Genomic DNA, 14,763 nt, shown 5'->3' with positions numbered 1-14,763 from the left:
CGGACTGATGTAGTTCACGTTTCTTGGGATGTGGCCTGCTGTGAGATTTTTCTCTTCCATTCTAATAATATTTTCTTTTTAAAAATTGATATGGTAAAAGGCATAGCTCTTCTCACATACTTTATATGATGAAAAACTTAGGGTACAATGGCTCTGTATAGGTGTAGCATCTAACACAATGGTCCCCAGTCAGACTAATGGTCTTACACTTTTTTTTTTAATTGCAACTAAATCAACCATAATGTGGAAACCCAATTTTTAAGTAATGACAACAAAGGTGACAGTATACCAAAATATAGATATTGAAAAAAAGTAGCATATATGAGCTGAAAGGACTTGTGCCAATAGAGAGGTTATTGCTGCAACAGTGGTGCAGACAGAATGGAATCCCAGTTCCTTCCAATACCTCCGGTTTGATTTGCACTTTTTTTAGGTAGGTAGCATAACAGATACATGAATAGCAATAATTTTACTTTGAGAGAGACAACAACATTTTTTTGGTTGATTAAATGAAAAGGTAATAAATAAGTCCTTCTGTGTTAATCTGTTAATTTCAGAAAGACTGAAATTGAGCTATTCTGACACCAAAGATTTTTTATTAAATAATTGTGAGCCCAAAGCCTTTCAAATATCTGTCTGTGATGATGCTGTTAATATGGATGTGATATAAATGTAAACAAATTGCTGTGAACCACTAGAATAAGAATCTCAAATGTATTACACGGCACAGTGTTTGTATACTTTGAATGACGCTATAAATTAGATAGTTTAGTTTATAAAAGGGCCCACTGAGACAACGTTATTTAGCTGTCTCACAAATTATTACTCCTGAATTCTCTTGTTCTACTAGGCCAAAGAATTTGAGAGAATGAAAAAAATGTTATTAACTCTGGGCAACATTTTCTATGTAAGATTATTTAAGAACATTAAAAAATATTAACTCTATTTTTGATGAGCTAAGCCCATGGTTTTATCACAGTAATGTGACTGGGGGGGTACTCAATGTCCAACCCAGCAAAGATAAAGTGATGCATTAAAAGAGCCTCATCTAATGTCAATGTACCTGCCATATAGCATATATGACCTCTCAAGAACCACACTGGCCACCTAATTTGGAAAAGCACTGACTTATATGTTCAATATTGAAGAGATACAGAAGTTCTAGTTGACAACTTAGAGGGGAGCTTGAAATAAATCATGTAATGTGATGCTTATCTGAGTGTAGGACTTCATAGAGAAAGGCCTAAGCTTGTAAAAAATTAGAACTAGGGTAACTGGAGTATAACAAAACCACTATTTTTTTCTCTGTATCACTTCCTCACAGAATTTCCAAGTCAAATTCAGCATCTTCCTCTGTCTTCTAGGAGCTAAAAAACATGAAAATCAAACAGCAAGCATGAACCTTAAAAATTAGAACCTTGTTCACAGCTGCTCCCTTCTGACAAACTGATTTTTTTTCTACAGAAGTGATCTACAGATTGTTAACAAAGCCAGATCAAATGGTCCATAGGTGCTTTGTGGAACCATGTTAAGCCTTCAAAACTTGCAGTGACATGCCGAGTAATGAGGCTGAGCATTCCTCAGGAAATTTAAAGGACTAAGCGCAGTCTTCTGGGTCAAGAAGTCTCAGAGTCACTGTTGAGCAATACAGACAAGCTTGTGCTCTACAGTGCATGGACCTGCAACAGGCCCAGATCAAGGCTGTGGAACACGCTCTCCAAGAAAAAGAGGACTACCACAAATCACATTTTCCTCCATAAATAAAGCAAATGCCTTTGATTTTGCTTTCTCTGACTCACATTATAGCACCACATTTAATTGCAAATGGGAAAATCTAATATGGCCCCAAAACTCCACTTGAACAAGACACTTCAGCACATAACTCTGATTGAAGGAAGAGAGTTGAAGGCAATAATTAGAGATATTCATTCTCTGTCTCAGCATAGCTTCTAGAGCAACAGGAAAAAAACCCATACATAAATATTATACATATGTAGATACACACAAATAGACATGAAAGGTTTTAGTAACCTCAGTTTCCCACTCTCTGGGCTTAAAATACACAGCAGCAGTGACTTACCTGACAATGAAAAACTTATCAGTCTCCGACTTCCTTGTCCCTGGATTGAGTCTTCATTGGTGATGCTTTTAAAAATCTGGAAGAAAAAAAAAATGGTGAAAGAGTAGTCTCCATTAACTCTTGAATAGACAAATTGCTTAGTAACTGTCTTCTTTACTGATTCTTAATTTTATAACTATTTTACAACAATTCTTAATTTTACATCTAAGAATCAATTAGATGGCCATTAATCAAAACAATGTTTTTATCTAGGTAATAATTTAACTACTAGTGGCCTAAGTCGTCCCTTTCTGGAGGTTTCCCCTTAAGAAAACAGAATGATACAAAATTACTACTGTCATTTTTATATAGCAGTTCCTCACTCAAAAAGGAACTGCTTATTAAACAGGACATAAAAGTAGTGCCTAAGAATGAGGATATGGCTCTCACCTCTAAAAACAGCTTCAGTTTTTATAACATCTTATTACTAGTGTTGCAGAAAGTTTATAGCATACATATAAGAAAGACTTTCAAGAGCTTACTAATACCTTTTTCTGTGCAAAAGACAACTATGGATTATGATAATAAGCACTGAGAGTGATCTCGGAAAAGTAAAAAAAAAAAAAAAATCAATGGATGACCCTTTGCACTCCACAGTCTCGGTTTAATGTCAGTCTTTGGTTCAGCAAGTTTATTGGTGGGCTGCTCTTGTGCAAATGAGGACCTAGTCTACCTCCTGGCCATGATCAGAACTGGGGAGCAAGAACGCCTTCAAGCCAGTGTTTGGGGCACCAGCAGGAACCCACCATCAGCAGTTTTCACCAGTGCTTCCCTGAGCAGAGCAGAGGAGATGCCATTGGGAGTCAGGCTCCAAGTTCAGCAGTGAGGTGGTGCTACAACTACCACCTCTCACTGACTTTGGAGTCAAACCAAGCGCTGCTCTGTTCCCAGGAGACTGCAGCTCCTCGCCACTCTGGCCATTGGGCTTTCAGGCAAAAAAGAAAAAGAGCATTTATGCAGTGAAGTTCCAATTTCTGACAGGAAACAGTAACTGAAGTCCCACTCAGCTGTGACTCATTGCTCAGTATATTAAATATTGTGTGTTCAAGCTTAACTTAGAAATTAAGCTGCTCTCTGCCCCCGGAGAGTTCAAAGCCTGGGCAAGGGGGCCACGCAGCCCAGCTAGCTGGGATTACACAACAAGCACAGCTGGCAGGTCAAGACAGGAGTGAGGCCTGGATCATAAACACACAGGGTGAATCCAGACACCATTATAAAAAAAAATGGGCTCTGTTGGACTTGATTTTTCATCATAACTAGTTTGTTTCTTACAGACTATTTAAATGGGAAAAAGTGTAATGAGTAGAGCTGAACTACAAGGACATTCTACTAGAAATATCCCTGTTGGATCACAGCTAAGCAGTTACAATTGCACTTTCGGTCTTCTCAGCTAAGCAAGTTTTAATCTATTAATTAAAGCTACCACTGCTTTCTGGACAGAGACACATTTAAATCAGAGTATTATATATGATTATACATGAATTTCATGACGAGAAGTCAGTAACTTTTACCAGTCAAAGCTGTGACCCCACCAAGAAACAATGACATTTCCTCATCAAGATGTATTTTTCGTACTACTTCACTGTCTGACATTTATTACACATTATCCTTTAATGCTTACTACTTATGGTCTTGTTTGTGATTTTGTCCAGGACAGTAACTGGGCCAAATGACCTAGATACACAGACATTTGCAAAACACATGCTGTTTTCCCCCAGTACTTTAACATTTCTCTGGGGTTTTTAGATTTGCCATGAACCAGTATGAACAGTATAACAATTTATGCCTTGAACAGACTGGAATGGATCTGATGGTGTCCTGCAAATACTAGCCTCTTCAAAACTTTAAAATATGTTACTATTGAATGCACCTTTTGAGGTCATGTCTACATTACTGAAATTGTATCCAGACAGTTATACTAGAGTATTGTTGCAAATCCTGATATAGGTAAAGCATCCCCAGTATGGCCAAACCTGCACTGGCAAAGCGTGGCATTATACAAAGGTAGTAATAACACATCCAGTCCCATAAGTGAAACAACAACAAAAATTTAGTTGCTCTTAATGGATCCGTCTATTCTGTAAAGCAGGTCCCACACCACCCTGTCAAGTGCTCACCCCGCAGTCATGCAATCATGGGGCCTGAAAACCAGCTCTGCTGCGTAAACAAATTATATACCCAGTGTAACTCTCCGAGATGTGATGCTACATCAAAATGCTATGCATTTTGATAATGCCTAGCACTTAATCTTAGTAATTTGAAACACACTGCAGCACTTTTTTTAAGCTTTTCTGATTTTCTTCCTGTCCTGGCAGCCGAGAAAGAGGGAACGCACAGCAGAAAGGCTGAGGGAGAGAGGCACTTATTGTTGGGCTGAGGTCTGGAATGTGCCATTAAAGCCTTCATACAACTGAGCCAAATGCCTCCCCTACAGCTCTACCCTTCCAAACCCATGCTCATTTTCCAGTGGTCTGGCGGCACTGGTCTGCCACTCTCCCCACACACACGCTGCACCTTCTCACCTGCGACACAGGTTCCCAGGCGCAGCAGGGCATAAGCCAGAGGGGGCTCGAGCAGGTAGACATCCTCTCTCAAAGGAAGCAGTGATTACACATGGATGTACCCAGGGAAGGATATTGGGAAGGCTGGGAAAGTGATTTTATTTTAACACTGGCATTTCAACGAGTCAGAGGGAATGGCAGGGGACACCAGGAGGACGGTGTGATTTAGCTCGGTGTGCCAAGCAAGCAGAACACAGGAGGATTCTCCCCTCAGCGCCCTGACCAGCTGAGGTCATTACATTTGCCCTGCCACCCAGCTGAAGGGAAGCTTTCAGGACCAAACTGAACATCACAGGGATTTAAAAACAATGAGAAAAGTCTCCTGACATTATGTCTGATTTTCTGAAAGGAATCATAGAATCATAGAATCGTTAGGGTTGGAAGGGACCTTCAAAGGTCATCTAGTCCAACCTCCCTGCAAGGGGCAGGGACATCCCCAACTAGATTAGGTTGCTCAGAGCCTCATCCAGCCTGGCCTTGAATGTTTCCAGGGATGGGGCTTCCACCACTTCTCTGGGCAATCTGTTCCAGTGTTCTATAACTCGCATTGTAAAAAACTTTTCCTAATATCTAATCTAAATCTACCACCCTCTATTTTAAAACCATTACCCTTCATCCTATCACAACAGGTCCTACTGAACAGCCTCTCCCCATCTTTCCTGTAGGCCCCCTTGAGGTACTGGAAGACCGCTATTAGGTCTCCCCGGAGCCTCCTCTTCTGCAGGCTGAACAGCCCCAACTCTCTCAGCCTGTCCTCATAGGAGAGGTGCTCCAGCCCTTTTATCACCTTCATGGCCCTCCTCTGGACCTTCTCCAACTGGTCCATGTCCTTATGCTGGGGGCTCCAGAACGGGACACAGTACTCCAGGTGGGGTCTCATGAGGGCAGAGTAGAGGGGGAAAATCACCTCCCTCAACCTGCTGGCCACGCTTCTTTTGATGTAGACCAGGATGCGGTTGGCCTTCTGGGCCACAAGGGTGCATTGCCTGCTCATGTTGAGCTTCTCGTTCACCAGCACTCACAAGTCCTTCTCCTCAGGGCTGCTCTCAATCCATTCTCCGCCCAGCCTGTATTTGTGCCTGGGATTGCCATGACCCAGGTGCAGGACCTTGCACTTGGCCTGGTTGAACTTCATGAGGTTGGCACGGGCCCACCTCTCCAGTCTGTCAAGGTCCCTCTGGATGGCATCCCTCCCTTCCAGCGTGTTGATGGCACCACACAGCTTGGTGTCGTCCACGAACTTGCTGAGGGTGCACTCTATCCCACTGTCCATGTCGCCGACAAAGATGTTGAACAGGGCCGGGCCCAACACGGACTCCTGAGGGACACCACTCGTCACCGGTCTCCACTTGGACATCGAGCCATTGACCACCACTCTCTGAGTGCGGCCATCCAGCCAACTCCTTATCCACCAAGTGGTCCATCCATCAAATCCATGTGGTCCGTCCATCAAACCCATGTCTCTCCAGTTTAGAGAGAAGGATGTCATGTAGGACAGTGTCAAAAGCTTTGCACAAGTCAGGTAGATGATATCCATTGCTCATCCCTTGTCCACCGATGCTGTCACCCCATCATAGAAGGCCACCAAATGGGTCAGGCACGATCTGCCCTTGGTGAAGCCATGCTGGCTGTCACCAACCACCTGCTTGCTCTCCATGTGCCTTAGCATGGTTTCCAGGAGAATCTGCTCCATGACCTTGCCAGGCACAGAGGGGAGGCTGACCGGCCTGTAGTTGCCCGGGTCCTCCTTGTTCCCCCTTCTTAAATACGTTATTGCAGAGGCGTTATCACGGGACATTCTGCTACCAATCGGCTTGGCCTTGGCCAGCAGCAGGTCCGCCCTAGGCCCGGCCGAGTCCACTGAACAAAGGGGAGTGACTTCTAGCAGCTTCCTACAGAAGCTACCACCTTAGGCCCCCCCTTACTAACAAAACCACGACACCTCTCTTCCAGTCATCGGGGACCTCACCAGACCGATGACTGCAGCTATTTGCTGCAGATTGGACTCACTGTTTTCTAGTGCAATACCAGACTGCCCCCCGTAGCGAGGACAAGGCTAAGAGCACTTGGTGAAGGGCAAGGCAAAGGAGAGTGTGCGGTCACCAATACTTGTGAGCCACCGCACCAACTGGGGTTCATAGTGTTTTGAGGCCTGAGATGGGGAAGTGCATGGGTCATACTCTTCCCGCTTGCCATTTATCATGAAAGAAATTCAGATTCATTAAGTGGCTAACATACAATTACGTTGGGAGTTTTGTCACTTTAAGTAAACCTTGAATGTAGTCATAAGGAGATAAAAAACTCTGTCTTCTCAAGTGTCACTTAACACATAGTTGACAAAGAAAACATTCATCTTGTCACTTGACATCCTATGGACTTGAAGTCGTTGGTATGAAAAGGAACAAATGTTCCTTTGGAGCACTTTGGTGCTCTTTTATGCCCTTGAAGTCAGAGCTCAGTCTGAATTAGTTTAATATTTTTAGGCATAATGCCATGTTTGCACATTGTGCAGCCCAGTCTTATTACTTTACAAGTCTTGCTGATACAAAACAGGATGAATATGCTTTTATTACATGCTTCTGTCATCTCTAGACATGAAGAGATGGGACGTGAGCTACAACTTCAAGCCTAGCTGAATCTCTCAGAAAACCAAAGGCTTCCTGAACCAGATTCAAACCTCCTCTCGCTTCCCTTGCTTGTAATCAGAGACTCTGTCATTGCCACTGATGGGAATGCATGCACTCAAGCAGTTAGGGAAGTGTTGGTACCTTCTTTAAAATATCCTCCAGTAAACACACACTAAAATCTTCTGGTCTGCTACAGAGTTTCCCAACCTCTGAAGCATGGGAAAAGACAATCTCCAGAGCCCGCGACAGCTATCTGTGAAACACGGGGAGGTACTTGAGGCCAGATCTAGGCCTCTTGGAACGTGTTGACCTCAGGAAAAGGTCCACGTTTGGTAGCACTTTTCTTTTTTTCAGTAGAGAGGAAAAATAAGAGAGAAGGAGATTACTGAAAGATAAAAATAATACCGTCTTGTCCTACTATCAGTTTTCCTTGTGAGTAGTTCTTGCTAATGCTGGAGGGAAGTTATGTGACCCTGAATGAGAAAGGAGGCAGGCTTCACTAGCAAATTGAGCCCTTGAGACTCCCTCCCTCTTTAGCCACAGTATGTGTTATGAAAAAAAAATAATCTTGAAAAATCCCAGAGTACTACAAGTCCATCAGCTCTTGCTTAGGCAAAATTCCAAGTGCATCACTAAAAACTGATCTAAGCAGGAGCTAAGAAACAGAGACTCTCACAGCTAATTAAAAATACCTCTGAAAATACCTTACCCTTCACCAGTTTACCTAGATATGTCAAAGAGTAACAAGGACAACACTCTTGCTCCTGAAAGTAAAGTGGCCTACAGGGCACACCTCGGGTGCCCCTATTCAGCCTCCCTGTACCTCTAGATGATGATGAGGCAAATACTTTTGGACATACGTACAGTGTGAATGCAGGTCTGGAAGAAGCTGTAACTATGTTTGCCTGGTGCTGCACTAGAAAATCTGCTTTTGGGCACCACAGTGACCAGTAATTGTGGAGTGTGCTTTGCATCACTAAGTCACTTTTAGCACGTTTATATATTGTGCAGCCCAACTTAATTATTTTAAAAGTCCTGCTGATATGAAACAGGATTAATATGATGGCTGCAATAAGATCTCCCTGGAGCCTTCTCTTCTCCACACTGAACAATTCCAACTCTCTCAGCCTGTCCTCATAGGAAAGAATAGTATTTTCAGGAGTACATGCCTACAGATTTAATGCAAAATAAACAAGGCTAACAGCCTGAAGTCAACAATCAGGAGGAAAAGAAGCAGCTGATGCTTTGTTCTCTGTCTCCTTTCATCTGTTTGTATCCTTTAGTTCATTTGAGATGTAAGATGGGTCCAAAACTCCCTAGCATGACAGAGGGGTAGAGTACCAGTTTCCACTCTGCACAGTTTTGCTGATGTCAGTTTAAATCAGCTTCGAGGCAGTTTTAGTAGATCTGTGTGTAAACAGCACAGGTGTCACAAAGAGTTCCTCAAAAAAATCTTCTCCTTTAACCTAGTTCTGCCGGCTTTTACTGTTGCCCTCCTGATTTCACCCAACTCTTAACATTAGAGCAACTCTCTAAGCAAGTGGAAAATGGCTTACATTTTCCACAGCTCAGCAGGGAAGTGTCTTTCCACAGTAAAAGACTATAAGATATCATCCCAAGTTCACGCTTTGTATTCTACCATCCTCTTTAGAGAGGGAATTCCTCAAGACATCTCAGATGGGTGAATCTGCCATTTCCTCCCATGTGCTGAATTGAAAAAGAAATAGTTTGGGGAAAAAAAAAAGACTAATTAAACAGACTAAATAAGTGCTTCCTTTCTCCCCATCACTTGACTTCTTCCAAATTTGGGAACATGAGGAGCACTGGGACATAAAAGGCAAATTGTGAACGGAGCAAATGGAGGCCTCAGCGCCATGACTGTCACTGACAGAATTATGGCTATAATCCCAGGCACCACTTTGAAAATCTACCCCTAATTAGTGGCAGCGCTTCAGCGACAACCCTCACTCTGTTAACAGAATTTTTCAGCTCGTGAATGCAGTATCTTCCACTTATCCTGTTAGCTTGGTAAGCCACTGTGCTGGCACCGTAGTATTTTTCTATCCGGTGCTCCCGAACAGCAGCCAGTTCCTCCGGCAGCAGCCTAACTCCCTGCTGGGACCTCTGCAGCCGGCTCACATCCCTGAAGGGCAGTGACCACACACATGCAGAGTCTTCCCTGGGTGTTACGGTCAGCGATGTTCTAAGCCTTGTAATACACAACCTTCTCAATGCTATTCCCTAATTAAGGGGAGAATTTGCCTTTTGTGGGCATATAGCCATTACCCTCTGTCTGCAGAAATTTCCTTTTCCCTCACCTTGCAGCAGTGTTTATTGATTACTTCATTTATTCCCAGGAGACAGAAGTTTTTCATTCCAAGACTTTCTCTCCTAGAAACCCTTAAAAAAGGTAGCAAGGAAGTGAGTAAACATTTTTTTTTCCCCACTGAAAATGTTACTAATTCTTTCAGCAGATTCTAGATAACAAACTCTGGCAGCCAAACTAAACCACCAGAAAAAATTGCTGCTCGGCATCCTCAGTAAAGTCCTGTAGAAGGCAACTATCAACAGGCTTACAGCAAGAGGACCATTCAGTGACAGTATGTACCAAGTGTATGAAGTCTTCATGCTGACATTAAGGTATTTCAAATTCCCCAGCCTACCCTATATGGTAGAATGCTGTTTCAGAATAACCAGAAGCTAGAATAGGGATGTTAAGAGCAACCACTTCCAATTAAAACAAAATCGGAGATTGAGGCAACAAATCAGTATCTCCCACGGAGTCCAACATATTTTTCTTCTAAAATTTTATTAGATTCAGCCTTTTAATTGTTTCCACAGTTCTGCCTAATAAACTTAAGCTATCCTTTTCAGCAGAGGAAAAGCTTTGATTAGAGATTCTGATCTTCCTTCATTCTTTGAAACTTCATTTAAATAATTTCTTAGATTTTCAGTTAAGCACAATCACACATGCATGTGATAGACTTTGGGTTGTGCTTTCTGGGTCAATGCCTGGACTACATCTAAGCAGCAGCAATTTTTGTCTTTCTATGTGGCAAACTTCTAGGAGGATTGCTTTCTACAGCATATCTCACCAACTGCTCACACACTGTCTCTGAGACTGCATGCTATTTGATGCCAGTGACCCTTTGGGCACTAACAAGTCTCTCAACAAGTTTAAAGTGGTCCAGAGAACGACAGTAGTTTACAGCTCAAATGTGCAAAATAAACTCTGGCCAGTTAGCACGGAAGAAGGCTTCTTGCAGTTGCTAAACAGCTTTGCGCTTCCCAGATCTACCAACACCCACAAAAAAAGCCTCAAAGAAAATCTAGGTTTACGATAAGATTTACATCAGGCAGCTGTGCAGGACAGGATCAACCCTGTAAACCTCACAGGTCCATACACAGAGTATCAATATGCTTAAGCACTCTGACAGCAAGAACTGTTTATAAATACTGTCCTCTCAGGAACAGCTAAGGATGCCCCTACGCCCACTGAAATAACTGGGAGCTCTGTCATTGACAGGCGAGACAGGCCACTGGGTGCTGTTCAGATCCTGTAATTCTGCATAAAATTTGCCCCTGTAGACTTCAAATTCAAACTTTTCAAGACAACATTTTGTATGTATGGAGAACTAAAAAATTGCTGCTAATGCCTTTTCTCTTTGCACTACAAAATGATGGGAGTGATCAAAACGTAGGGCATATATAGTGGAAATACTCTAAACTGTGACACATCCACAATGTCCTTGGAAGGCACACAGCTGCGTTAGACAGCACTTTGTGCTTCCAGGCAGCCTTCATTAGAGTTTCAGAAACTCCTCACTCTTCTAATATAGTTTGGCTGGGACAAGTACATAGGTAAGTAATGCTCACACGTGTGAGAGACAACCATATCCTTCAGCTAAGCTGTATTTGAAGAATGGCTTAATGTATTAGTCTTGCTGTCAAAGTGTCTGGACAAGGGATGCAAGTCAATGACCCTTTACGCCATAAAAGCAGCAGCAAGGCGGTGAACAATGCCCATTCTTCTAAATGAATGCCCCAAATACCAACTCACTATGAATACCATTATTTCCAGAAGTGACTTACAGACCCTTTACTTTCAACCTTGGACCCTACTTTAGGCAGAAATGAGGTGACTGCACAGATTTATAGTCTGATTTTAAAAGTAGAGAAATATCTCTGCTACTTCAAATGTCCCTCCATCTTGCTGCATTACTAATAAAACATTCCAGTCCACAGAGTATTTTTCTAGTTATGATGGCATAGAAAAGGTAAAACTGAGAAAAAAAAAAATTCACAACCTTCTTTTACAGGATCCACAGTCGCTTAGTTAATGTAGTCTCATTCATACTTAGTGTTTCTCCTCTGTATCTTTTGGGAGATCCATGAGATCCAGCAGAAACTGCTTACTGTATGTCAGTAAACCCATGGGGTTTGTTTGCTGGTGTGGGTTTTTTTTTTAAAAATTGTCTCTGTTTTCCTATTTGGCTACTGCTGGCTACAGCATTCATTGTTTCATTTTTCTTAGTTTGCTGCTTTCTAAAGCAGCAGGCTTTAAAAAGTCCACAGCCTTCCCTCCCAGTGTTGTGGGAATACTGATTACAATCAAACTGCCATAGAATAACCAATATTGGAAGAGATCTCCTGAAGTCATCTGTCCCTTCAGTCAAAGCAGGACCAACTTAAAGCAGGCTACTCGGGGCCCTGTCCAGTTGAGTTTTGAGTATCTCCAAGGATGGAAATCCAAACAAGCTCCCTAGGCAACTTATTCTAATATTTGACTACTCTCCTGAGGAAAAAAAAAAAACAAAACCAAAACCTCCTGAGGTTTAATTAGAATTTCTCTTGTTGCAACTTGTGTCTATGGTGTGCTGTTATTTCACCATGCATTGTGAGAAGAGTCTGCCTCCTTCTTCCCCACAACCTCCCACTAGATAGTTAAAGGCATCAGTAACACCCTACCTAAGACTTCTCTTGAGAATGAACAAAGCCAGCTCTATCTTTGCTACTCCTCAAATACACATGCCAGCGACCAGTCTGAAGGATGAAGAAAACAGGGGCCAAACCCATCCTGAAAATGACTGTGGTGGGGTATTACAGCAAAGCCGAGGTATGGAAGAGACTTCTAGGGGGAGGCAGCATTTACAAAATCCAGTCTGTAATAACAGCTGAATTCACTACAGCAATTTGGGCATCACAGAAAGCTGCCATAAGGATCTGGGCTGCTGCATATTGGATACAAAAGACTTATTAACATAAAGCCATTAAATACAACAGGAGGGGAAAAGGATGTCAACTAAATGCAGGAGTTCTGTCACTACAGAGAAATAATTAGCTACAGTGTGTATAATGATATAATTATTGTAGATCTTAATAAATAAATCACATCTTATCAGCAACAGAGGTGTTTTTTCCTGCATGTGTCAGTTTTGATGGAAATTAGTGTAGAATTCATCTCAAGCACTTCAGTCAACCCTAGGAAACAACTCTGTAGAACAGAGCAAGGCAACACAGAGGTTCATAGCCCACACTACACAGATCACCCACATCCAGTACTCATACGGAAGAGAAGTGGCTTCCACTCCCATGCAAATTGCATGTCCTCTCCTCCCCAGATCTTACTCAGCATCCAGAACTTTGGGCTACCTGGAAGCAGGTCTGATCCAAGCCACCTCCCTGGAACACACCCACTTAACCATCTGGAAAAAGAAGAACAAGAGACACCACTTTCCTCCTCCCATCTTGGAGCAGGCTGTGATGCTAGTCCACAGTGAGACATGAAGGATGACTGTTGAATCAGGAAGTCAATTTTGACCCCTCTGAAAGTGGTAAGAGTTTGGCCACTACCTTCATGGCATTAATATTTTATTCTGTTCTGCTGCAGCAGCATTATATGTTCCTGAACTGCAGGACACTGAGGCAGCCTGTGCTGACCCCTTGTCAATGATGCATCACTCACAGTAGAAAGTGAGATCAGGAGACAGACTTGGCAATCTCCCTCTCTGTTCCTCACCCTTAAAGGCACAATTGAAAAAAAAAATCTGCAAACTCCAAGCATCCTCTCAGTGACAGAAGCTTCAAAAAACATGAAGACTCACAGGATGCTACTGCATAGTGTAGGAAGGAGGCTGCAAAACCAGTGGACCTGCAAGTTGAGCCTCAGACATAGTCATAGCTCACCCTCACAGCAAAGCAGGAGATATCTCCCATGCCTGGGTATGCCTGGCAGCTTTGATCACCTCACTTTAAGGCTCACATTGTAACCACTACCGGCCAGCTGTTTGAGAGGCAGCCAAGTGGTCTGAAAGGCTAGTCAGGGCCAGAGCCCAGGATGCTTCTCAGGCAGCCTGGACCTCCTCAAGAAGCTCTGCAAAATTGTGAAAGGAAGCAGACGACAAAAATGTGAAAGAAATTAACTAGAAAAGGAAAGAAAAGGGGAAAAAGAAAAGAGGAAAATAGAAAAGGCAAGGCTATATAGGAGTGGAAAACGAAGAAAAGAGTAGTGGAGGTTACTATAAGGAAAGCAAGCAATTAATTTATAAAACTTGAAAGAAATGAGAGAAATAAATAGGCTGCTATTAAAACCAAGGTTTCCTGACAACTAGTGGTATCTCCGTACTTTTTCAGTATTAGGTTTAACTACTCCCATATAACTGAATCAACTCTATGGTAACAGATACTAGTTGCCCTCAAACACTTCACCTCTGGAATCACAGTCCTAGACTGCTAGACAAAAGGTCATAAATGTGTTGGTACCTGAAATACAGTCCATTCCACAGTTAGTGAACTAAACCTTAACAATTGCTCAGGGTTAGTTAGGTAGTACGAGCGATGCTGACGGTCCTTTGCTAAGAATATCAACGTATGGTGTACCTAATGTGGTTTATACTTATGTTCACCATAAAGTCCTCCTGCATTGCCATAAGGGCAAAAAGGGCCTCCGTGTAAAGAAAAATCAGATCTGTTGAGTTTAAAAGGGAACTGTGTAAGAATAATTTAGTTGTTTTCCATTAGATTTTACAGATGTAAGAATTTAAGCCTGCTTTTAAACCAGAGATATTAAGTGGGGAGGGGCTGCACGCTTTCAGTATGGATAGAAAAGTGCTGGTCTGAGAACTCAGCTGGCCAGCTGGGAAGAAAATCCCAGATATTTCACAGAAGTGAAAAATGTTTCTCAAGAGATTGAAGGATTAAAAATAAACAAAGGGTTCAAAATTCTATTAAAAATATTCTTATGCACATCTGCTGATATATAACATACTGACCTACATCAATTTCCCCACTTGAACCTCTTTCACTCCTAATCTTTCATGGAAGTAATAAATATAGTAAAAATGATTTAGAAAACTATGCAGTATTATATAACTGTATTTCATCAGTGAAACTACATTAAGGGAACATAATTATCCTGTTGAGCTCTTAGAAACTGGGAAATGTAAACCTAAAAGAT

At 42.3% G+C, this 14,763-nt stretch overlaps 1 protein-coding gene across 2 annotated transcripts in view; it reads right to left on the bottom strand.

Annotated features, from left to right (window-relative positions):
- The window catches only part of HECW1 (HECT, C2 and WW domain containing E3 ubiquitin protein ligase 1), a 265,943-nt gene that overhangs the window by 99,365 nt on the left and 151,815 nt on the right, over positions 1-14,763 (bottom strand). For both annotated transcript variants that reach the window (XM_086743039.1, XM_086743038.1), the window contains one exon: positions 2,081-2,156. In XM_086743039.1, the coding sequence (XP_086599165.1) occupies positions 2,081-2,156 (76 nt within the window). The remainder of the gene's footprint in view (positions 1-2,080; positions 2,157-14,763) is intronic.

Source organism: Chlamydotis macqueenii, chromosome 2, assembly GCF_036417535.1.
Source record: "Chlamydotis macqueenii isolate bChlMac1 chromosome 2, bChlMac1.mat, whole genome shotgun sequence".
Lineage (NCBI taxonomy): Eukaryota > Metazoa > Chordata > Aves > Otidiformes > Otididae > Chlamydotis > Chlamydotis macqueenii.
Note: the sequence above shows the minus strand (reverse complement) of the source record. Positions and strands in the feature narration are given on the sequence as shown.